The sequence below is a fragment of the Suillus subalutaceus genome, assembly GCF_016647625.1.
Source record: "Suillus subalutaceus strain FC151 chromosome Unknown DFJ58scaffold_1, whole genome shotgun sequence".
Taxonomy (NCBI): Eukaryota; Fungi; Basidiomycota; class Agaricomycetes; order Boletales; family Suillaceae; genus Suillus; species Suillus subalutaceus.
Window position 1 is genome coordinate 361,070 of NW_024540250.1, and position 22,617 is coordinate 383,686.

The 22,617-nt window shown below is 48.1% G+C and overlaps 6 protein-coding genes and 1 pseudogene across 7 annotated transcripts; 3 read left to right on the plus strand and 4 right to left on the minus strand.

Annotated features, from left to right (window-relative positions):
* Nucleotides 1-154: 154 nt before the first annotated feature.
* On the plus strand, nt 155-2,910 carry DFJ58DRAFT_712395 (tRNA synthetases class I, catalytic domain-containing protein; the record flags this gene model as incomplete). Its single annotated transcript, XM_041383858.1, has 11 exons — nt 155-310; nt 411-573; nt 624-964; nt 1,019-1,177; nt 1,231-1,439; nt 1,490-1,636; nt 1,710-1,817; nt 1,883-2,252; nt 2,309-2,366; nt 2,473-2,558; nt 2,584-2,910. The coding sequence occupies 11 exons, from the start codon at nt 155-157 to the stop codon at nt 2,908-2,910; spliced, it is 2,124 nt and encodes a 707-aa protein (XP_041251173.1).
* A 1,077-nt stretch (nt 2,911-3,987) lies between these two features.
* DFJ58DRAFT_3675 (uncharacterized protein) lies at nt 3,988-5,709 on the minus strand. The gene is made up of 2 exons (XM_041380066.1): nt 4,984-5,709; nt 3,988-4,918 (listed from the first exon to the last, which is right to left on the minus strand). The coding sequence occupies exons 1-2, from the start codon at nt 5,590-5,592 to the stop codon at nt 4,055-4,057; spliced, it is 1,473 nt and encodes a 490-aa protein (XP_041251174.1). The 5' UTR covers nt 5,593-5,709; the 3' UTR covers nt 3,988-4,054.
* A 4,185-nt stretch (nt 5,710-9,894) lies between these two features.
* DFJ58DRAFT_t11 lies at nt 9,895-9,973 on the minus strand (annotated as a pseudogene). Its single transcript has one exon. The product of its transcript is annotated as a tRNA-OTHER (tRNA).
* Nucleotides 9,974-11,002: 1,029 nt separating this feature from the next.
* On the minus strand, nt 11,003-12,411 carry DFJ58DRAFT_752346 (uncharacterized protein). The gene is made up of 4 exons (XM_041387829.1): nt 11,950-12,411; nt 11,828-11,900; nt 11,627-11,780; nt 11,003-11,571 (listed from the first exon to the last, which is right to left on the minus strand). The coding sequence occupies exons 1-4, from the start codon at nt 12,246-12,248 to the stop codon at nt 11,438-11,440; spliced, it is 660 nt and encodes a 219-aa protein (XP_041251175.1). The 5' UTR covers nt 12,249-12,411; the 3' UTR covers nt 11,003-11,437.
* A 30-nt stretch (nt 12,412-12,441) lies between these two features.
* On the plus strand, nt 12,442-16,558 carry DFJ58DRAFT_909439 (uncharacterized protein). The gene is made up of 9 exons (XM_041395140.1): nt 12,442-13,384; nt 13,443-13,878; nt 13,928-14,841; nt 14,892-15,398; nt 15,452-15,510; nt 15,566-15,688; nt 15,742-16,062; nt 16,112-16,161; nt 16,216-16,558. The coding sequence occupies exons 1-9, from the start codon at nt 12,874-12,876 to the stop codon at nt 16,349-16,351; spliced, it is 3,057 nt and encodes a 1,018-aa protein (XP_041251176.1). The 5' UTR covers nt 12,442-12,873; the 3' UTR covers nt 16,352-16,558.
* Nucleotides 16,559-16,776: 218 nt separating this feature from the next.
* DFJ58DRAFT_693316 (pyridine nucleotide-disulfide oxidoreductase-domain-containing protein) lies at nt 16,777-19,969 on the plus strand. Its single transcript, XM_041383413.1, has 14 exons — nt 16,777-17,364; nt 17,420-17,513; nt 17,573-17,747; nt 17,806-17,927; nt 17,977-18,083; nt 18,144-18,182; nt 18,235-18,303; nt 18,357-18,386; nt 18,443-18,733; nt 18,788-18,884; nt 18,932-18,981; nt 19,037-19,147; nt 19,209-19,507; nt 19,567-19,969. Exons 1-14 carry the CDS (start codon nt 16,897-16,899, stop codon nt 19,598-19,600), a joined length of 1,986 nt encoding a protein of 661 aa, XP_041251177.1. The 5' UTR covers nt 16,777-16,896; the 3' UTR covers nt 19,601-19,969.
* Nucleotides 19,970-20,146: 177 nt separating this feature from the next.
* On the minus strand, nt 20,147-22,602 carry DFJ58DRAFT_752357 (Pre-mRNA cleavage complex II protein Clp1-domain-containing protein). Its single transcript, XM_041387830.1, has 9 exons — nt 22,249-22,602; nt 22,065-22,178; nt 21,719-22,003; nt 21,421-21,667; nt 21,252-21,362; nt 21,105-21,205; nt 20,850-21,048; nt 20,589-20,790; nt 20,147-20,488 (listed from the first exon to the last, which is right to left on the minus strand). The coding sequence occupies exons 1-9, from the start codon at nt 22,360-22,362 to the stop codon at nt 20,383-20,385; spliced, it is 1,479 nt and encodes a 492-aa protein (XP_041251178.1). The 5' UTR covers nt 22,363-22,602; the 3' UTR covers nt 20,147-20,382.
* Between the last annotated feature and the right edge of the window lie 15 nt (nt 22,603-22,617).

Consider the following 22,617-nt stretch of genomic DNA (forward strand, 5'->3'; position numbering starts at 1 on the left):
TAGTTCAACGTTCCAACATTAATTGCATAGCGATCAGTGGATCAATCTATTTGTAGGAGAACTTGTGGTAGATCATCATGTAGATAAGATTAGGTCCATCCTGTTGGCAAGATTGCTGGCAGTGACTCATTGCTACTCTTTGAACTGAACGATCATGTCTATAACACTTTCAACAAAAACTTCCCCATTTCCTTACGCTTCGATCGCCATCGCGACGTACACGCAGAAAGTAGACATAAACTACGACGAATCAGTAGATGCCGTCACTCTAGACTTTGAGGGTTCACAGATCTCTACGGACCATGAGATCGTAGGCCGTGTTGGCCAGCGCAGGAGGTCTCGCTGGAGACAGCGTAAAGGCATAATAAATCTTGATATAACTCATACAAGTTTAACTGAACCACTTACAGACTGCCGCGTATTTTGAGCTCGCAAAAACTGTGCCGACATTGACAGCGATCCCGGATATCATTGCTCTTCTCGATTCTTTGGATAACCATCTCGCATATCGCACCTTCCTCGTCGGCCACGACATGACTGCAGCCGATTTCATCATCTGGGGTTCAATCAAAGGTAGCTTGATCAACCAAATTCTTGATGTTGTCGCGTCTGACATTCATCAGTTGCACCAAAATTTATTGGGTTTCTCAAGAATGGGCAGCAGTATGGTCATCTTCTTCGGTGGATGTCTCACATCGAGAGTCTCGATTCCATTCAAGCTACGCTCGCGGGCCTCGCAGCAGCTAAAGCCAATAAAGCCAGATCAAATAAAACGGCCGCAGGGTTCGCTCTTGGCCTCCAAAATGCAAAGGAAGGTCACGTCGTCACACGTTTCCCGCCTGAACCCTCTGGGTACCTCCACATTGGTCATGCAAAGGCCGCGATGCTGAACCAGTATTTCGCAAAAATGTACAATGGGAAGATGATCATTCGGTTTGATGATACTAATCCCACGAAAGAGCGGGTAAGCCCCCTGTTTTATTCGCAAGCCTATGAGGTCTTACAATGGAACCCTTAGGCTGAGTTCGAGGAAACTATCTTGCAAGATTTGGAGCTCCTGAACATCCGCGGGGATAAAGTGACCCATACATCAGATCACTTTGACCGGATTTATGAATTAGCCATCCAAATGATCAAGAGCGGTAAAGCTTACGCCGATGATACCGAGCAATTACAGGTGCGGAACTTTAGTTGAGGATCATGCATAAATGTTGACCGGCCAAAAATTAGATGCGCGAGGAACGAGGCAAAGGTGTTGCATCTGCTCGTCGAGATGACTCAATCGAGGACAACCTGAGGCACTTTGAGGAGATGAAGACCGGAACTACAGAAGGTCTGAGATGGTGTATTCGCGCGAAAATGAGCGTGGACAATCAGAACAAAGCTATGCGTGACCCCGTCATTTACCGATGTAACTTAATCCCTCATCACCGAACTGGGTATGGAGTCATCTACTCTAATTTGCACCTAATATTGATCCATATTACAGAGATAAATGGAAAATATACCCTACCTACGATTTTGCGTGCCCAATCGTGGACTCCCTCGAGGGAGTTACCCATGCCCTCAGAACGAACGAATATCGTGAGCGAAATGCACAATATCAGTGGATGATCAAAGCTCTTGGCATGCGCAGGTGTTGACATCTGGGACTTCAGGTCAACCCTTCTAATCGGATCTGCATTTGAAAGCTACTAACACCTCTGCAGTCGTCTCAGTTTCGTCTATACACTTTTGTCCAAGCGGAAGTTGCATTGGTTCGTAGACAGCGGAATAGTTGGGGGTTGGGATGACCCACGTTTCCCAACCTATTCGGGGTTAGTTCTCCTGTCAAGTGTAAAGCACAAGGCTGTTCTGATGCGACTGCGGCAGGGATCCGTAGACGTGGACTAACCGTGGATGCGTTGTCACAGTTCATGTTGGCTCAGGGGCCTTCGCAAGCAATTGTATCGCTCGAGTGGGACATGATCTGGGCCATTAATAAGAAAGTAATTGATCCTGTTCGCTCCGCGGTTCTGGGCCATTGTGAAGGAGAACAGGTGCCGTCATCAGCAACACCAAACACATGTCTGCAAGCTGACACAGCTGTCCACAGTGTCGTTGTAACCATCAACGATGGTCCCCCTGCACCCGAGGTGAAGACCCTACCACGGCATAAGAAGAATCCAGATGTCGGCGAGAAAAAGACCGTATTTACGTCTACCATCCTTGTCGAGCAGGAAGACGCCATTTCCTTCGATGATCAAGAGGAGGTATGTCATGCCAACGATAGCCGAGAGACAAGTCTCATCCGCACTGATCGCATCAGATAACGTTGATGGACTGGGGGAATGCCATCGTCCGGTCTAAGACCACGGGCCCCTCGGGTGACATCACTTCCCTCACAATGGACCTCCATCTTGAGGGCTGATTTCCGCAAGACTAAGAAAAAGATTACTTGGCTTGCACAACCCTCCAAGGATTACCCCTTAGTCGACGTAACGCTCCTTGATTACGACTACCTAATCACGAAGAAGAAGCTCGAGGAGGCGGACGACATCAAAGATTTCGTCACGCCCGTGAGCGAGTTCCGGGAGGAGGCAGTTCGCAGATGCGAACGTAAGCACGCTCACTAAAGGAGACATTATTCAGTTTGAGCGGAAGGGTTATTTCATATTTGATGGTACTGCGGAGGATGGGAAGCTCGAGTTCATCCGGATTCCCGATGGGCGCGCGGCTAATCTGGCTAGTAAAGCCGGGAAGCCTGGTGTTGTTACCATCGAGTCTCCAGTGCCGGCCTCGGGGACTACCGCCGACGCTGATTATGTCCCCTCCTCGACGATGTACAAGGTGGCGAAGATTTATGGCGACGAACCAGTGAAGCCTGTGTCCACAACAAAGATGTACAAGGTCTCGAATGTGTACGAGTGATGGTCAGGATAAGAATAGATGGAATCTGGGGGTAGCTGCGAGATTCTTAGAGGTAATAACTTACCAACGAATATTGTACTATGTAAAAGTTTATCGAAAACTTTGGCGAAGACTATAAAAATAAAATCGCAGTGGTACGCAGCACCAATTCCTGATTCCCTAAGGTGTCTATGCTTCCGACGTTATCCTCACAAGGCCTGAACGTAGATTCCTTGTCATGGACCCCTGAGGGATCTCAGAAGGTTTCGAACGAGCCAGCGCCCTGATGAGTCGAGTAAAAAAATGTCGTAGGCAAGTTTCAAACATGCGCCATCCAACTGAAACAAATTTCGAATCTGTTACATGGTACCGTTCAATTATGACCGGTTGGGATGAACCTTTAAGCAAACTATCATGATTAAATGTCTGAGGTGTGAAAAGATGAAAAAAATTGCCATCGGCAGGTTTCAAACCTACACCACCCAGGAGCATCAGATTTCAAATCTGCCAACCAAGTACACAGGCTTGGCCATGAGTCTTATAGTTGATGCTCGAAGACCTCTCCATGAGCTCATGCCCAAGGTGCGGTCATAGACAAAAAAAATTGGTCTGCGGGTTTCGAACCGGCACTATCCAGGAGGAACAGATTTTGAATCTGTCAACGACTTGGCCATGAGCCTTGTGCTTAACGTTCGCAGACCTCTCCATGAGCTTATTCCCAAGGTGCGCTCATAGAGAAAAACCATGGGCGGCGGGTTTTGAACCTGCACTATCCAGGAGGAACAGATTTCGAATCTGTGAACCACTTGGCCAACACGATTTAAGATAAATTGATGAGTTGAAGCTAGACATGGATTCCAGGTCTGAAGGTGAATTCCTTGTCATGGACAGGGATATTTTCCCAACGCCGTGATGTTGAACAAAAAAATGTCGTAGGCAGGTTTCAAAATATGAATATGTACCATCCAAGTGGAACAAATTTTTGAATCTATTGCATGGTACCGCCCAGTTAGCAGTCTGTCTAATGAGCAAGCCGTCGATTAGACATTTAACGGGAAAGTTCGCAGCATGTTCGCAGGAGAGGGCTTCGAGCAAGAAGAGGATCAAATTCCAAGACTGTCATTGGATCTACTAAGCAATGTGGCTGAGGAATAGTAGTCGCATTCTATGCTTGCTTGTCATCCAGTCTACTGATACAAGCCCTTTTTGCTACCGACTCCAGATTCCGAGCCTGCTGTCTTTCACTCGTGAATTGATTGATCGCTTCGAACAACCTTTGACCATAGGTTTCTCCCCACTCCTCCGTCTCATGAGGAATGTTGATTATGTCTCTCGCTGACCTCAGATTGTTGGGATGAGTCTTGCTAAGAAGCTCCAAGTCATTGTCGTCACAAATCCATGTGATTGGCCAAACAGATCGAAGGGGATCCACCGCATGTTCTTGAGCACGCCAGTCAGAAAGCCTCTCGTGTAGAAGGTCGCGTTCGTTCTTGTCTCTTAACTGATTTCGGCGATGCTTCATTGGCTGGCTGGTGGTGGCAACAATGTCTCCAGTGTACATTGGACCGAGAAAGAATTGAGACAGGTTAAAGTCATGTTTGGGACTGTGTCGGTCACAACAGTATTGCGATATGTAGTGGAGAGCTAATGGGAAAGCATCAGTGAAGTCAAATAGTGGATGTGGTTGTTCGATGTCACCAGCAGGAGTTTCATCACGTAGGTATTTTGCATAAAACTCCCTGAGGCACATCTTTGACTGGATGTAGCAAAGCACTGCACAGCCAGTGCGATCTTGTTTTGACGAGTTTTTCTTTATGACTCCTGCGTAAGGCTTGTCGGGGTCATTATCATCATCATGTTTGTCAGTCAGCTCGAGCTCGAGCTCGAGTGCCCATGGTTCGACCATCATTAAAAACAGTCCAAAGATGCCATCGTCCCAAGCAGCGCGACCTCTGCGTTGCGCTGCCTCCGACATGTCGCGAGGAACTCCATATTGAATTACAACCGATACACAACGGATGTTGAGGTCCTGTAGAGCAAAAATCAAGCATTGTGATTCAGTCGTTGCCACACTACATCACTACATATTCTTACTGTTGATGCTGCTGTCGCATGCAGAATACGACAGCTTCCATTATCCGATGCAAAGTCCTCGTATGTTTGTTGGAGGTACTCCGGGGACATGTTACTATGATAATGCTTGACGACGCCGTGATTCTGTAATGCTTTCGGCAGACGAGAGTTGCTATAGGCTGCCGCATTGACTGCTTCAAACTCGTTATCGTGGAAAATCAGAGTTTTTGGGATGATCATAGGTATTGCATAGTTGAGCGGGATGAGACAATCGAAGTTATGAAAATTACGAGGGCCACCAATCAGAGGCGTAACGGCATAAGTTATATTGGGCCGATTGGTCGACAGAGTCAATGAAAGATTGTCGGATGGAATAAGTAGCTCGTGTTTGACAGCAGAGAGAATATGAGGTGGTAGTGTTGCTGAAAGTGCCTGAAATGTCGTCCCCTTGCTGAGTAGCACACGAAGCTCCCCAAGCTTGCCGTATGCTGGCCGAATAGCCTCCTCACCATGATGTGGAAGTCCTGCTGTATAGATATTGTGTGCTTCGTCCACATGAACACGTTTAATTCTTTTTGATGAATGATCCATCTTGACGTATGAGTCGTGCGAGACGTGGGAGATGGCCATTGAAAATGAATAATTGCTCTGGTGAAACAATCAAGTGGTTGAACTTCCCGGTACGAATCGACTGTGGATTGAAAACATGAGTTAAAGTGTCCCCTTACACAACGAAATCAACAGCTTGTCATGTTGGGTGTACCTGCCACAGTGATGCATCATTCGGAGTGTCCTCATTGATAGAAATCGTAGATATGCCGTATTTCAGACACTCTTTCACCTGGCGTAGACTCGTTATCGCACTCAGTACTTAAAAAAGTCAACTTTCGGTCTGACCTGGGTAATCTGGAGGCGTTTCAGTGGCGAAATCGTCATACTGATGGTGTCGGGACGGAGGATAATTGGCAGGATGAGACACAGTGTCTTCCCACAGCCTGTACCTGCTGTTATTACACTGTCACGGCCATTGAGTGTTGCAAGAACGGCCTCCAGTTGAAACTCTCGTGGCACGATCGTAGTTGCTGTAATGATGTACACAAGCAAGCAAGCACGAAGTGCATCTGTTTTGTCTTTGTCGCTGAGTGATTGAATGTAGTTGGTAGGGAGCCGTTCTCCTATTAGCGAGCGAGCAAAGGAGTCTAGACCTTCTAGTGATGCTCGCTGCACTGCTTGAAGGACAGCATTCACATCCATTGAAGTTGTAGTGCAGATACATACATTTGATGCGCGTCGCGTCGCGTCAAATTTACAAATTTTAAACAATAATTTTAGGATTCAGGTCAAAATTTTCAGTTTTCCCATTGGCTACAGATCACGTTACCTGACGAACCCACGTACTACCCAAATTCAAACCCGATTTACCAAGTCTGGACTCTGTCTAATCGACGGCTTGCCTGAGGCCTCATTAGACAGACTGGTCACGAGTCTACGCCCAGTCACGACCGGCTGAGAGGGACCTTCAAAGAAACTGTCATGATTAAATGTCTGGGGTGCGAAAAGAGGAAAAAAGACTGCTGGCGGCAGGTTTCCAACCTGCACCATCCGGGAGGAACAGATTTCGAACCTGTCAACCACTTGGCCATGATGAGGCTTGTGGTTGAAGTTCGAAGACCTCTTCATGAGCTCAACCCAAGGTGCGATCATAGAGAAAAATGATTGTCAGCAGGTTTCGACCCTGCATCATCCAGGAAGAATAGATTTCGAATCTATTAACCACTTGGCCATGAGCCTTGGTGATGTTCGCAGACCTCTCCATGAGCTCATGCTCAAATTATGGAAAGCCGGACAGCCGTGCTCTGTTACAACTTACAACTTACAACTTACCACCCGTGACACGGGCCAAAAATGGTAGTCACAAGCTGAGGACTCCGTACGCCCAATTCCTCGGAGGTGCATCTCAACTTAGCCCTGACCGAAGTGGTTACTGCAACATAATCAAAATCTGTCGCTTCGACTGTACCAGTGCAGGTTCAAAACCTGCCAATGGGTTTTTTTTATCCGAATACGCCTTGAAGATTCACTGATGGACAGTTCCTCAGAGGCTCATCTCAACTTCGCCCTGGCCAAAGTGGTTCCTGCAACGGAATCGAAATCTGTCTCTTGGACTGTCACTACCAGTGCAGGTTCAAAACCTGCCGACGAGGCTTTTGCTATCCGAACACGCCTTCAATGAAAATTCACTGATGGACAGTTCCTCAGAGGCTCATCTCAACTTCGCCTTGGCCAAAGTGGTTACTCTAACAGAATCGAAATCTGTCTCTTGGACTGTAACAGTGCAGGTTCAAAACCTGCCGACGAGGTTTTTCTCTCAGAACATGCCTTGAAGATTCACTGATGGACATTTCCTCGGAGGTTCATTTCAACTTCGCCTGGCCAAAGTTGATACTTCAACAGAATCGAAATATGTTTCTGTCGGACTCGCGCAAGCTCCAAACCTGCCGACCACAAGGTTTTTTTCTATCGGAACACACTTTGACATTCACTCATGGGTGATTGCATCGGAGGCTCATCTTAACTGGTCTTAAGCAAGTGGTTACCACAACAGAATCGAAATCTGTTTCCCTTGCAGTCGGTTCGAAACCTGCTGACAACATTTTTGCAGTGTATAGATCCTCAGAGCTCCCGTCTTAACTAGGCCCAGTCATTGCGCCGAAACCTCCTTTTTATGTGATAGTCAGTCCATGAAATAGAATTCACCTTCACGCCTCGTGCGGATCGTCTCAGAAACATATGGCATATCCCTGAGATGTGTACGTGCCAACCTAGATTCTCGACGGACTAACCAAAACTGTCGGGTTGGAACAGGGACGAGACAACAGGACAGCTGCAATTCAGTCTGGTCTGTCTCGGAGAGTTTGGCACCCGATGAATTCGAGATAGCGCGCGCACGTTTGCTCGACTGAGTAAAAGGCTCATGGAGAAGTTCGGCAGCAAAGTTACGTCTCGGAGCCCTCAAATGCTTAAAGATGAAAAGCAAGTCACCACAATATTCGGTACATGGATGGACACGCAGGAGGCCACGCGCATACTAGTAGTAGTAGTGGGGATTATCAGCGCTCTGACCGACAGCGAGTGAGCGCGAATCATCATAGGAAAATAATCAATCAAATGATGAAGACTACTCCCTAAGGTGTCTATGCTTCTGACATTATCCTGACAAGGCCTGACTGTAGATTCCTTGTCATGGACCCCTGAGGGATCTCAGAAGGTTTCGAACGAGCCAGCGCCCTGATGCAGTCAAGTAAAAAAATGTCGTAGGCAGGTTTCAAACATGCGCCATCCATCTGAAACAAATTTCTAATCTGTTACATGGTACCGTTCAGTTATGACCGGTTGAGATGAACCTTTAAGCAAACTATCATGATTAAATGTCTGAGGTGTGAAAAGTGGAAAAAAACTGCCATCGGCAGGTTTCAAACCTACATCATCCAGGAGCATCAGATTTCAAATCTGTCAACCAAGTACACAGGCTTCGCCATGAGTCTTATAGTTGATGCTCGAAGACCTCTCCATGAGCTGATGCACAAGGTGCGGTCTTAGACAAAAAACTTTGTCGGCGGGTTTCGAACCGGCACGATCCAGGAGGAACAGATTTCGAATCTGTCAACTACTTGGCCATGAGCCTTGTGCTTGATGTTCGCAGACGAGTCACCATGAGCTTATGCCTAAGGTGCGCTCATAGAAAAAAACCATGGGCGGCGGGTTTCGAACCTGCACCCTCCAGGAGGAACAGATTTCGAATCTGTGAGCCACTTCGCTAAGACTAGTTAAGATAAATCGATGAGTTGAAGCTAGACATGCCAGGTGGGAAGGCCTGAAGGTGAATTGCTTGTCATGGACAAGGATATTTTCCTAGCGCCGTGAGGTTGAATAAAAAAATCTCGTAGGCAGGTTTCTCCAAGTGTAACAAATTTTTGAATCTATTACATGGTACCGCCCAGTCACGTCCGGCTGAGATGGACCTTCAAAGACACTGTCATGATTAAATGTCTGGGATGCGAAAAGAGGAAAAGATTGCTGGCGGCAGGTTTCTAACCTGCACCATCCGAGAGGAACAGATTTCGAGTCTGTCAACCACTTGGCCATGAGGCTTGCCATTGGACGTTCGAAGAGCTCTTCATGAGCTCATGTCTAAGGTCTGATCATAGAGAAAAACTGTTGCCGGCAGGTTTCTAACCTGCACCATCCACGAGGAACAGATTTTGAATCTGTTACACAACCACTTGGCCATGAGCCTTGTCCTTGACGGTCACAGACCTCTCCATGAGCTCATGACCGAGGTGCGATCATAGAGAAAAAAGATTGCTGACAGGTTTCGAACCTGCACCATCGAGGAGTAACAAATTTCGAATCTGTGAACCACTTGGCCATGATCCTTACCCTCGACATTCGAAGACCCCTTCATAAGCCCATGCACAAGGTGTGATTATAGAGAAAACCTATTGTCGGCGGGTTTCCAACCTGCACCATCCACGAGGAACAGATTTCGAATCTGTTACATAACCACTTGGCCATGAGCCTTGTGCTCGATGTTCGCAGACCTCTCCATGAGCTCATGCCCAAGGTGCGATCATCGAGAAAAAAGATTGCGGGCAGGTTTCGAACCTGCACCATCGAGGAGTCACTGATTTCGAATCTGTGAACCACTTGGCCATGATCCTTACGCTCGACATGCGAAGAGCTCTTCATAAGCCTATGCACAAGGTGCGATCATAGAGAAAAACTATGGTAGGCAGGTTTCCACCCTGCACCATCCACGAGGAACAGATTTCGAATCTGTTGCATAACCACTGGGCCATGAGCCTTGTGCTTGGCCTTCGCAGACCTCTTCATGAGCTCATGCCCAAGGTGCGATCATAGAGAAAAAACCATTGCTGACAGGTTTCGAACCTGCACCATCGAGGAGTAACAGATTTCGAATCTGTTAACCTGGAACCACTTGACCAAGAGCCTTACGGATGACGTTCGAAGACCTCTCTATGAGCTCATGCCCAAGGTGCGATCATAAAGAAAAATCATTGTCGGCAGGTTTCGAACCTGCACCGTCCAAGAGGAGCAGATTTCGAATCTGCTTCACCACTTCGCTAGGAGTCTTCTGATTGGCGTTCGAAAGACATCTCCATGAGCCCATGCCCGCGGTGCGATCATAGAGAAAAATGTATGGTCGGCAGGTTTCGAACCTGCACGATCCAGGAGGAACAGATTTCGAATCTGTTAACCATTTTGCTAATACTACTTAAGATACGTCGATGAATTGAAGCTAGACATGCCAAATGGTAAGGTGTGCCTGACGAGTCGGTCCGTTCCGATGTGGCTGGCTGTGCAGGCGTAGGTGGAATATGGTCACAAACTACTTGTCTTCAGCTGGTGACGAGTGCTAGTGAGCGAGAACCTGAGGCCGGGTAACAAGCCTGAAAGTCTCCGAGCCGCCGGGGAGCATCCATGACGATATCACGATGTATTTGTATTTGTGAGCTACACGACTCAGTGTGTGTCCGCGGAGGGACCCGGCGGATGTGTACCGAAGTCGAAGCTATTTGTCTGTGTGGATGTAGAATACTTGAGCCGATCCAGGTGATCATCCTGGGCCTCATGATAAGGGGAAAACTCACGAACTTTTGATGGACATGTGCTGAATGTGTACATTTCTAACCGAGAAAGGCACTTCGTGGAAGTCGGGGATTGGTTTGGTTGGTTGACCATCGGGGGGCGTCATGAACGCAATTGGCATAGATAGCGAATATCGCACTATCTTGCGGCTTATGGAAAACCCTGGTGTTATGACCATAAAAGTTAACCACCGCATGCAACGGGAGAAGCGGTAAGCACACACGTCAGGGACGCTTCAGATTTAGTCTAGACGAGCATCCTCTGTAAGCACATTACTTAATTTCGGGACGGTAGCTAGAGAAAGAAGCTCACCATTTATATCACAATCTTTGTTCCCTCATTGGTGATTGTAAAGGATGAGCCAAAAACAGACATGCAGGGAGATTTCGGTCTGGCATCCGCTCCCATGCTTGGGATGTTAGACGAATTGTCAACATGTGACAGTAGCAAGAAGACACAACACGCGTCAAGGCTTCAGAGCTAGTATAAGTACACAAGACGATTGATACGATAACGAGCAACAAGCCTATCAGGTATAAATACAGTACCTTAGTCTCATGCTGATGGAAGGCATCCTCCTCAGCACCGGTACCGTATTACATTGAAAGGGCGATTAAACGCCAGAGAGTAGTAATGCACGAGATTGAACGAAATGAGATATGACCGATAGAGCTACACAGGAACGAGTGATGTTAACGAAAGCAATGACCAGCAGAGTATGAATATACAAGAGATGCAGGGAAGAAAGCACATAGATGCAACAGAAAAGCGATGAAAAATCTAAGAAACCATCAAGCCCAACAGATCAAATAGATCTGCGTCGTAATCGTCGGCCCCAATTGGCGAGCGGTGTACTCCGCCAGAGCTTCGAACGATCTGATGAGTCTGTATGGAGATTGAAGCGACTTCGGCGGAGTACTTCCATCAGGATGAATGAAACTTCGAAGCGATATCAGATGGTGACGTTAGCTATAAAAAAGTAGGAAATATGTACCGAGGAGTTCCTCTGTTGATGCGAGGGGATGCATTTCAAACTCCAGATAGTCATGTCCCAGACCGGGTATCGGAGCGGCAATGAAGCGTTCGCCCACACGCATACTATTGGTGTGGAAAGAACCTTTTGTCTGATTTGAATCATAGTCAAGAAGCTGCATGATGTTTAATAGTGATACCGGGCTTGAGGGAAAGCACAAACCGTTAATGCATCTGGTGCTGCCATCCAGAAGTATTCCGTGTCGAAGCGTGTAGGTATACCGAGGACATTGCGACTGTGGTGTTGAGAACGTGCGAATATGAAGGTGGATAAGGAGAACATACGACAATATGGCACTCGAGCACCCAAACATCCCTTTCGCTCCGATGATTTTTTCCCTGCTGATGACAATCTCTATTGGCTGTTTGCCCTTCCATCCGATCTCAGCGATGACCTCCCCTAGTTTATTATATATTGTCGTCCTGCGAGTCTCCCCGTTTTCCTCTTCGCTCTCTGTGTCTGAATCCTTACCACTGTCACGAATAAAATGGGACCTGGTAAGGATGGTATATCCAAGAGCACCGGTCTCGGGATAAACGAGAGCTGAATTCAGGATATCCGACTTTGAAAATTTGAGGAGCATCCTGTTAACGTTGACTCGACGTGAGATGGAGAGAAAAGCAACGGGCAAGGGGGAGCGAAATTCTGTGCTCAAGAATAGCGGGATTTTATATATAAGGACATATGTGTGCGGCGGTAAGGAGGTGCCAATGGAGTACACCAAGCTCGATTCAGCTGTCCCTTTGATCGGCTGCCATATGTCAAACAATTTCTGTCGGAAACTCCCATCTAGTATGTGCGGAAGCCATCTTGCTAATCATTTGCTACTACCTGTCCGCTATTTCATCTAATCACATTCTCCCGTCATCAGAGTGCCAGCAGAACAGCGGTCGACTGCCCAGTCCATAGTGCATGAGTCTGGACTCTGGTGAATGTTATATTTGGACATGAAGCCCACGCCACCAGTTGTTTGGTTTTATTGACGTTGTGGCAGGGGTTTGAAACTGTGTTAGAACCAGTGATTTCAACACCGACGGCGACGACGACGACAACGACGACAGCTGAAACGACCGAGAGGTCCCTTGACCGATTCTCATTCACACTTACACCTTACCTCCTTAAACAAACTGGATATTCAACGACCTCCTATCGAGGGTTGGTGACAATAGATCCAATAGACTGGACCAGTTCAAATTGTTGCTGTGGACATGGTTCAACGTCGTTCACCACATAGAGTCACATTTCCTCAAAACAGCAATAATCTGGCGCGTAGACAGTACTCGCTCCGCCATACTTCCGCTGCCAAACGCGCTCTTGCTTTCGTGAATAGATTCCAGCGTTCCTCGGCTAATTCCCACGCGGCGGGCGCGTCTCCACCATCATCTTCAGACACTACCGTTGATTCGCGCCCTATACTGGCTACATTACAGCCCAATTTGCGACGGCTGCCATCCCGTCAGTATCTGTTGATGAAAAACAGCATTCGAGATGTGAGCCAAAATCAGGATGTTCCTATTGGTTCGAAAAGGAAACGCGTCGCGTCCGTTAATGAAAACATTTCTGGCGGTCGGCCCGCGCGTGGGGCTCCGAAATTCAAGAAGCTAAAAGCTTCACCGATCCAGGACTCATCCAGCGAAGAACTTAGTGATATGGAAGTTGATATTACTGGTCGCTGGAATGTGTCTGACGCTTCTGAAATTGATTGCGATGAAGAAGCGTGTAAGTCCTTGTGCATTATGATCTTTGATGCACTGATTTTTTTTAAATCTACTATCAGCCGACGAGTTTCTGATAAATGAAGCATCCCTGGGCCAGCTCAAACGTCGTCGAAAAGATGAACTTCTTCTGTTGTACACTGCAGCGGGTCTGTCGGACGATGCGCACAACCTCACAAAGCTGGAGCTCGCAGAAGCAATCATTGCAGTGCGAGACGATATCGTGTCATTACCTCCCTCATCTCCTCCCGGGCGGGACGCGAGCGACTGCTCCTCGGACGAGGGAAATGCGGCAGGCGGTGAGGAAACGGACGCTGGAACCAGATATCGAGTTCCCCCGGGTCTGCGGCGCCGTGCTACAGTTCACTTGACTACAAACCAGACGAATTCGCGCTTCTTGAAAACCCGTAGTTTATCTGTTGGTCATATCAACGCCAGTCACTCATACCCCGACGAGCTACCGGCTACCTCTAAGACCAATGGTGCTGTTGCCCTGACGTGAGTTGAATTTTCCGAATTGAATTTGGTGCGCTAATATCTCACTCAGACGACGGACAACGAGGTCTACATCCAGCCGATCCTCACCCACACCAAGTTTCTCCAATCAGCTCCCATCCCCTCCTGCTACAAGATTGCGTTCTCGTAAAGTATCCGCCGAGGTTGTCGTTCCTCGCGCCTCCACCAGGAGCAAGGGCAAGGGCAAACAAGTTGAATTCAGCGAAGATGTCAAGATCGCTGAATCTGCTGCATTGGGTGAGGAGAGCGAGCTTACCGATCTCACTGAGCTGGAAGAGAAATTTGCATCTGGCTCACCCAGTCCTCGTCGGCTGCGAAGTCGGGAGAAACGTTGTGGAGTTAGCGATGATCAGGAATCTGACACGCCAAAGCAACGGGGAAGGGGCAGACGGCAGACTTCGAGAGGGAAGGAGGCAGAAAATTGTTTGGAGGACGAGGAAGAGGTCGATGAACTTATCTCATCTCCATCTCCTACTCCGTCGCCCACGCGAGGTCGAGCAACGCCCGCGAAAAGACGTCTTCGCCCTCGCAGACTACAAACACATACTCCCCCAAGCGATGGAGGGGAAGGTGATGACGAAGAGGAAGCCGATGAGGAACAAGTCGAAGAGGGCGTGGAGGTGAACGAGGATGGCTCGAGCATGGATGATGAGGAGTCAGAACAGTCGGAGGATAGCCGAGATGCGAACGGAGATGATGATGTAGATGTGGAGGAAAGTACGTCACCTCCGCCAACAACTACTCCACGGAAGCTCCGCAATGGGAAGGTGGTTGGGGAAGAATACCAAGAGGAAGCGCCTGGCGAAGACGAGGAGCAAGATGGTAGCGAGTCGATTGACCTAGAGGCCGAGGATATTGATATCGACGCTGAAGGGGAGGATGAGGAGGTCGAGGAGATTGAGGAGGCTGAGGAGATTGATGAAGCCATGAGCGACGGAGATGACTGTTGGTTTGTTTTTTCTTGGTTTCTTATGTTACTCACACAAGTCTCTCAGTCGATCTCGCTGTGGCCACCAAGAAGACCCTTCTCCGTATGCGTCGTGATAATCTTGTCCGGATGTGCGAGACTCGGGATCTGGATGTTGCTGGTACGAAGCCTCAACTCGCGCGGTCGCTCCTTCAGTGGCGAGATCAACGAACGAGCGAGTTCTCTTCGCCCTCTTCCACAGGCACCATTCGCCCACCATCAACCGTTTATCACCGTGCTAATGGCCGGAGAAAGATCAAGAGCCAAAGCAATACCCCTCCAGTCCTCCTGCGCTCCCATCGAATTCATCAAGATGAACCACGTACTCCTCCTTTGTCTGGCGAGAATACGACTCAGCCAGAGCCAGAGCTAGAATTGGATCTCGAAAGCCTAGGTTTAGAAGATCGAGAAATTCCTCCCGATAAACTCACGAAACTGGAGAAGATTGGAAGCGGGGGCTTCAAGGATGTATTCATCGGTAAGTTCAAGGGCAGACGGGTCGCCATTGCGGAGTTTCGAGATCAGCTCAATTCAAGTACGTCGCACTTTCTATCCACGAGGCTTTCACGTTGTGAACACGCGCTGTAGTGGATATCAAAGAACTCAAGCTTCTCGGTGGCTTTGACCATCCGAACATAGTTCGCTTCGTAGGTATCTCCATGGAGACAATGTTGAAGTCGTGGTTTACATTGTACTCCACAGCTTGGCGTCAGCATACCAGAGAACACCCGCGAGACACCCGTCATGATAGTCAGTGAACTTTGCTCAAATGGCGACCTCTTCGACTATATTCGCAATGTTCCTGCTCCGTCCCTGAAAAAAGTTGTACGTACGCTTGACATTCCATTTCTCTTCTTGCCTATGCATCTTCCTCACAGTTGAACATTATGCTGGATGTTGCGCGTGGCATGGAATATCTTCATATGCGCAAGCCTTCCGTCATCCACAGAGACTGTAAATCGTCCAACATCCTCATTACTTCTCGTGGCACGGCGAAGATTGCAGACTTTGGTTTGGCCAAAGTGAAACAGTCCACACGATCTATGGTTCGCAGTCTGGTTGGCACTGTTAATTGGCAAGCGCCCGAACTTTGGCATGCGCATCCCAAATACAACCACAAAGTTGATGTCTTTTCGTGCGCCATGGTGTACTGGGAAATGTTCCAATGGCACGTACCCAACAAGAAGTTCCCTTGGGAGGTGAGTATATTACCATTCTCTTCCTGTCTCAGTACTAAGTCTTTTTAAGGGAATGAACGAGCATGCTATTTACGATATCGTTGGAGCGAAACGCCAGAGGTGAATTGTCCCCTTGCAGTCCAATTATCTAGCACGCTGACGAGAGATATTCAGACCGTCTATCACAGGCCTGCGGAAACAATGGCGTCCAGACATTATCGACCTCCTCGAGCGGATGTGGGCTCATGATCCTAATGATCGCCCAACTATTTCTGAAGTCGTCAAAGAATTGGAACGCATTGCCGCCTGACGATCTCCGGCACTCTCAAGCGGACTCAACTCTTTATTCAATTATTGTCAGTCTCGAACCTGACGTTGTCGCTAACGGAGATTCCTTGGTTTGCATCGGGGATGATTGTTTATTCTGTGTCATTGGTTCTCTATACACTATCATCTTCATCAACTTATATCCCGCATTGTACCCTACCGTAGCAATCCAAATCCGTGCTTGATGTGTAACCAGGAGGCGTTCACCACGCATTGATGCGCAGTTATCACCAGTGCTTGACATATGCAGAGAAGAGAAGGAAACCTAATGCGTCGTTGAGGCCTAGGCTTGAGGGACGATTGCATGTTACTCAGTCAGTTGTGAATATGACGTGTGACATAGCCAGCTACTATGAATAACTTAGATGACTCAGTATATATATAGCAGTGTATGTTTATGGTATGTAATCGCTCCTCATTGTCACCGGCACCCAACTCGGGTTCGAACCACTGTTTTATCTTGTGCCCCTACCTACGCAGGCTGAGTCCTGACATAGTGGGTATTTCAAGAGCGAGGCTCTCCCTAAAATGTATCAACTCACTTGGGTCTGCAAGTCAAGCAGGGCTAGACTCGTTCACTTAGGGATTGGAATACGACCACCTCTTCTCAGACCTCTTCCGAGTCGGCTACTGGCGACAGATGCACTGGAACCACCAAAACCCTCAAAGTCAAGGCCGCAGATACCAACTGAGCCTCTTCCAAGGTCGCGTTTACTGAGTCGTATTCTACTGGTAGCAAAATATTCCGGACTTGTGGCATTCTCTTCGACATTTGGGATTCTGTTACTAGGCGCAGGGATATTCATTCATGATGCTTTTACTTATACGAACAAGGATGTCCACCGCGTACCGGTGTTACCTCTCGCACTTCATCCCGAGCAGGGGGGACCAAAGAACCTCCCAATTGTAAGAGCACTTGTGGATGATGTAGAGGATGATGAGGCAAAGAAACTTTTGGACAAACCGAAGTTGGTGATTGTAGGAGGAGGTTGGGGGGTAATGAGTGAATTTTCATGCACCAGTGATATCGCTGACATGGACATTCGACCAGGCTGTTTCTGTCCTGCAGACACTGTCTCTCGGTGACTGGCACGTGACCGTCGTGTCGCCAGAAACCTTCACCACATTTACCCCACTTTTACCTTGTGAGTAAGTGCTAAATTGGCATTTTACAAGTCTAGCTGAACCTGCTTATGGTATGCAGCGGCTGCGGTTGGTACAGTCCAAGTTCGCAGTTTGGTTGAGCCCCTACGCAAGATCGTAGCGCGTCTTCGCGGCCACTTCGTAGACGCTAAGGCTATTGACATTGTGATGTCTGAGCGGTTACTGGAACTGGAAACGGTGACTTCGACTGGCGAATCTCAACGTATTTATCTTCCGTGAGTCGCCACTGTCAAAACGCTCATGTTACTTGACATTATTAATGGCCATTTATAGCTATGATAAACTAATTATTGCATGCGGGTCAACTTCCAGTACGCACGGCATCCAGGGTCTAGAACATTGTTTCCAACTCAAGACTATATCGGATGCGCAAGCCATCCGACGACGAATCCTTGGTAAGACCTTTGTGGTTTGCGCCTCTATTATTCATTTGTGGCTTTTCAGACAACTTCGAAACGGCCAGTCTTCCTACCACAACACCTGAAGAACGCAAGCGTTTGTTGTCATTCGTTGTTTGCGGAGGTGGTCCCACAGGCGTCGAGACAGCAGCTGTACGTCTATCTCTATCAAAATGTGTTCATGTCCGATAAAAATGAATCTTGTTGATACAGGAAATTTACGATTTCTGTCAAGAAGACATTGTAAATTACGTATGTTTTGCAGTCGTTCTATCTTGAGTTGTACCTGACTTGCGCTGTATAGTACCCCAAGATATGCCGCGAGGAAGTCTCGATCCATGTAATTCAGTCGCGCGAGCATATTCTCAACACGGTGCGTGAAACCGCTAAAGAAAACATAAACTGTAAACCTTACTTTGAGCGCAGTATTCGGAGGCCATCTCAAAATATGCCGAGGTATGCATGACTTGTCGAGAGCGCTTTAAGGTACTCTAACTGAGCAACTCCACCAGGAAAAGTTCCGTCGTGATAACGTCGACCTAGTCACTTCTGCTAGGGTCGGTGCCGTCCACCCTGATCACGTCGTGTACACCGTGCGGTCTCCGGATGGGACGGTTACTACTCATGAGATCCCGACAAATTTTGTCCTGTGGTCAACTGGCATTGCGATGAACCCCTTTACCCGTCGTGTCTCTGCCTTATTGCCCAATCAAGTACACAAGAAAGCGATCGAAGTTGATGCCCATCTTCGTGTAAAAGGTGCGCCGTTGGGCGATGTGTATGCTATTGGAGATTGTGCAACTGTGCGTCTATTTATATCGTTTCCCGGTGATTGGCGTGGACTTCATGGCGTCTAGATCGAGACGTCCGTTGTGAGCCACCTGCTGGAGTTGGTTGATGAGGCCGACAAGAACAAAGATGGCAAGATCGACTTTGATGAATTTGATTTTATGGGTATGTCGGTGACCTTCTTCAGAAAACGTTGTATTGACGACTACTAGTTGCAAGGATCAAACACCGGATACCCATGGCTGAGTCGCAGTTGCAGAAGGTCGGTTTTCGTGCATGTCCCAAGAAGGCCTTATTGAATCCATCCTTTCACTCAGGTCCGAACTTTATTCGATTTGTATGACTCAGACGCAGACAACAGCCTTTCCTTAAATGAACTGTGTAAACTGTTGGAAGAAATTGGAAATAAGATAACAGCACTTCCTGCCGTACGTGCCCAGTGATTTAAACGTCGTATTATGATTGCCTTAACTTATTGGCCTGGTCCAGACCGCTCAAGTGGCTTCTCAGCAAGGGAAATATCTTGGCAAGAAGCTAAATCAATTAGCGAAGAAACGAGAAGTCCTCGAGGTGAACGGCATACATGACCTGGATGAGGCCGTATCCAGGCCATTCCGCTATACTCATCTCGGCAGTCTCGCGTATATTGGCAACGCCGCAGTCTTCGACTTGGGCAATTTGTCGTTCATGGGTGGCCTCATTGCCATGTACGCGTGGCGAAGCGTTTACTGGAGCGAGCAGGTTTCGGCCAGGACACGATTTCTCTTAATGATGGACTGGATTATTCGGTACGGGCTTTGCATTCTTTATTCATCCCAATGCTGATGCTTGATGCTTGCATTCGCAGTGGCGTATGGGGTCGGGACTTATCCAGGCTTTGATCAGACAGGACACTCTATTGCAATATCATCCTTCATCCCATTCATTCTTGCTCATTATCGGATTCTTCTCTCCATGATGTATATACCGTGTACGCATCATTTCGCCGGACTCTATGTAGAACAAACCCACAGAGCATGGTTCCGTTCATTTCTGCAGATCACATGATCTTAAAATGGCTGTCTTGCCGACAAACGATCCTTGGCTATGTGGGAGTCCAACATTCGTTGGTACTGAGTGAGCACGGGAAGAGTACGGTACAGCGACGACAAAAGAAAGCTGAATCGTGTAGCAAATGTGCGAGAATTCAATCCGGTACCCAATACTCAGGACTTCTGGAGGCCAACTCCGCCTCGAACTTTGGATGCTGCTTCAAGTGTTGCTAGTGTAATAACCTGCAAGGGGAAGTTCAAAGGAAGTCGCCTTTTGTCATGAGAAAAGCGGGCGAAGCTCAGTCACTAGCAATTGAAGCAAGTTTGGTACCTAGTAACTCATGTTTGAGCAGGTTGTCAAACCTCATACTCGTCACGCTCCAGTCTGATCAGAACTGTTAGGAACTGTAGAGATTATAACGTTCCTTGTGAAACAATAATTCAGCTCTTTATCTTGCAAGGATCCATGTTCTGTATAGTTGCGCTAAAGTGAGGCTGTGCCCTGCAAACTCCCTCGCAAATCTAGAGTACCTTAGATGTACCGCTCGAGTCCCCTCAGTATTTGTCTGGTCAAGGACTCCACGTACAAGAATCCTCGAAGGATAATCCCATGAAATTTTCTTCGTTCGACTTTATTCCTGCCAATCAAAGGACCCCAGAAGAGCTGTCTTGCCGACAAGTGATCCTTGGTTAGGCGCGAGTATCGTCATTTTCCGGTTGGGAGCATCGATGCTGGTACTAAATGGACAGGGCAAGAGAGTGAGCGATGCATGCTATAGCAACTACAACAGAAAGAAAGAAAATTCGGAACTACGCAATAAAGTGCAAAAGGACGTACACGACAATGAAGCCGACCACACTCAGGTCCAAAATCTCTTCGTCATAGCGCTCGGACTCATCCGGGTTGAAGGGTGCAAGCAAGGCGAGGATGGAATTAAGTAGGCCCGAGCTGCTGGACGCAGGATCGACAAGCACGGGCTGCATCTCCGACAACATGCGTGCAGCGCCAATAGGCAATGCGGAAGAGGGAGCCATGGTCTCTACGGCGGGCGGACTCGAAGATCAGCCACGTGTTGATGCGCGCAGAAACATTGCCTACCGGCACCAATGCGATAGATCGCCAAATCCTCAAATTTGACGATACATGAGGATGGCGAAAGGACGAGGTCTGCCACCGCTTCGCCTCCAACAATTGCGGAGGTTATGCCAGAGGGTGGGTCTATTTTTTGGCCGTACATATAAGTATGCAACTGGTACTTGTGCACGCGTTCTCGATAACTATGGTCTAATTCAACCACCTGGTCAGGTGTTGTGAGGCGCAAATTAAACAGGATCGATTGATAAGAGCACATACACCTCCTGACTTTGGTATCTTGACCACTGTAAACCGGTTGCCAAACAGTCGTTGCATTTCAACGGTCAACTTTTCGTGCCCGACCACGAGAATTACATTGACTATCATAGAGTCAGGTGAAGTACCAATGCATTTAATGAATCGCACTTCTGAAAGCATCAACGCATGCTTTTATGAGCGTATGCCTGTTGTCTGGCGCGCTGCCAGAACTCGATGCAAAAGATGATGGGGTGTCGACAATTAAACCCGACACGCGCGCTAGGAATCCACGGTCATTGATTGTCCTGCGCTTGAGACAGAAACTGATTCTCCGCACCCTCCGGGTCATCGTCGTCCCTTTCTCTGATATTTTCACCCAGATTTCGGATAAGTCGATCTAGTAGAACTGGGTTCCGTTTAGTATCTGAATGTCCATACCAATAGCTTAGCGGTATCAACGCGTTCGAAGAGAGGGCGGTAGGAGCTGATGTAGCAGCAGAGCCAAGAGGATTAGCAGGTGATGCTGTAGCTACAGGACTGCGAATTGGAGCGGCCGAGATGGCTCCAGGAACTGCCCAACCACCCTGACTCATGACTCAACACAAGAAAGATGGATCCATTTCTCGCATGCTCACCTCACTCGGATCGACATTTACCAATACCGGGGACCAGTTCTGCCCTGCCCTAACAGTATAATTTGTCAGAATTTTGCATACTGTTGTTTTTCCCGAGTTTTCGGGACCAAGAACGAGGACTCTTGGTGGCTCTGCGTTGGCATTCGCATCATCATCTGAGGCAGGAGACCCATGCACGATACGGAGTGCTCTGACACGCATTTGCTCGAACGCAATGTGGACATTTGCATATGCCGCCATAGGAGTTTCCTCAGATACATATTCAGTGGAGGGGCGGCCAGTAATGTGCTGAACGAAATAGATCAGTAACAAAAGTTGTGAGTAAAGATGAAGGTATAGGACTTATCTCCAAGGTACAACCCTGCCAGGTGAAAACTGCGGCCCTGCATTCGGTGCCGAAAAGATATGTTTTTCCCTCCGCAAGTTCTGCGCCGAAGACCTCGGCCTGTCCATGAGCCAGCTGAGGAATGGGTTCAGAAGGTGCGGGGCTGCCTGGAATGAATTTGCCTCGTGGTTGCGTACCAACGTACCTTGATTGCTAGGGAGGTACCTGGATCGAGCTCGAACCTATACTCTGTCTCTGGCTCAAGAACCCACTCTTTCATTTCAGGCTGGGTTCCATCAAAATGTGAATCAGACATCATAGAGCACTAAGTGATGTCTCTCAAAGTATTGGTGGTAACTATGAGATCGAACGCGGTCTCCTTCGCAAGTTCGTGAGCTCAGATCAATCGGCGTTGTTCCACGACACACGCGGCGATGCGGAAGGTTCTGATTGCGACGGAAGGAAGTGAAAGGCAAGGAAGCAGCGCAGATGAAGGCTGGGTTGTGCCTACTGGCCAAACTCTGAGTTTCAATAGTCTTCCAGGACTTCTAAATTCGACGTCTAATAGCGTTCA

Bases quoted from the DNA above. Each gene is read 5' to 3' on its own strand.
- DFJ58DRAFT_3675 (XM_041380066.1), bottom strand. From the start codon at position 5,592: ATGGCCATCTCCCACGTCTCGCACGACTCATACGTCAAGATGGATCAT. The intron at 4,919-4,983 runs GTAAGAATATGT...TTTGCTCTACAG, and splicing joins ATGCGACAGCAGCATCAACA to GACCTCAACATCCGTTGTGT.
- DFJ58DRAFT_909439 (XM_041395140.1), top strand. From the start codon at position 12,874: ATGGTTCAACGTCGTTCACCACATAGAGTCACATTTCCTCAAAACAGC. The intron at 15,399-15,451 runs GTACGTCGCACT...CACGCGCTGTAG, and splicing joins TCGAGATCAGCTCAATTCAA to TGGATATCAAAGAACTCAAG. The intron at 15,511-15,565 runs GTAGGTATCTCC...TGTACTCCACAG, and splicing joins ATCCGAACATAGTTCGCTTC to CTTGGCGTCAGCATACCAGA.
- DFJ58DRAFT_693316 (XM_041383413.1), top strand. From the start codon at position 16,897: ATGTATCAACTCACTTGGGTCTGCAAGTCAAGCAGGGCTAGACTCGTT. The intron at 17,365-17,419 runs GTAATGAGTGAA...ACATTCGACCAG, and splicing joins TTGTAGGAGGAGGTTGGGGG to GCTGTTTCTGTCCTGCAGAC. The intron at 17,748-17,805 runs GTGAGTCGCCAC...GGCCATTTATAG, and splicing joins TCTCAACGTATTTATCTTCC to CTATGATAAACTAATTATTG.
- DFJ58DRAFT_752357 (XM_041387830.1), bottom strand. From the start codon at position 22,362: ATGATGTCTGATTCACATTTTGATGGAACCCAGCCTGAAATGAAAGAG. The intron at 22,004-22,064 runs ATAAGTCCTATA...TTCGTTCAGCAC, and splicing joins GGCAGGGTTGTACCTTGGAG to ATTACTGGCCGCCCCTCCAC. The intron at 21,206-21,251 runs GTGCGATTCATT...ACTCTATGATAG, and splicing joins ATGCGTTGATGCTTTCAGAA to TCAATGTAATTCTCGTGGTC.
- DFJ58DRAFT_752346 (XM_041387829.1), bottom strand. From the start codon at position 12,248: ATGCTCCTCAAATTTTCAAAGTCGGATATCCTGAATTCAGCTCTCGTT. The intron at 11,901-11,949 runs GTATGTTCTCCT...TCAACACCACAG, and splicing joins TGCTCGAGTGCCATATTGTC to TCGCAATGTCCTCGGTATAC. The intron at 11,572-11,626 runs GTACATATTTCC...ATCGCTTCGAAG, and splicing joins ATCAACAGAGGAACTCCTCG to TTTCATTCATCCTGATGGAA.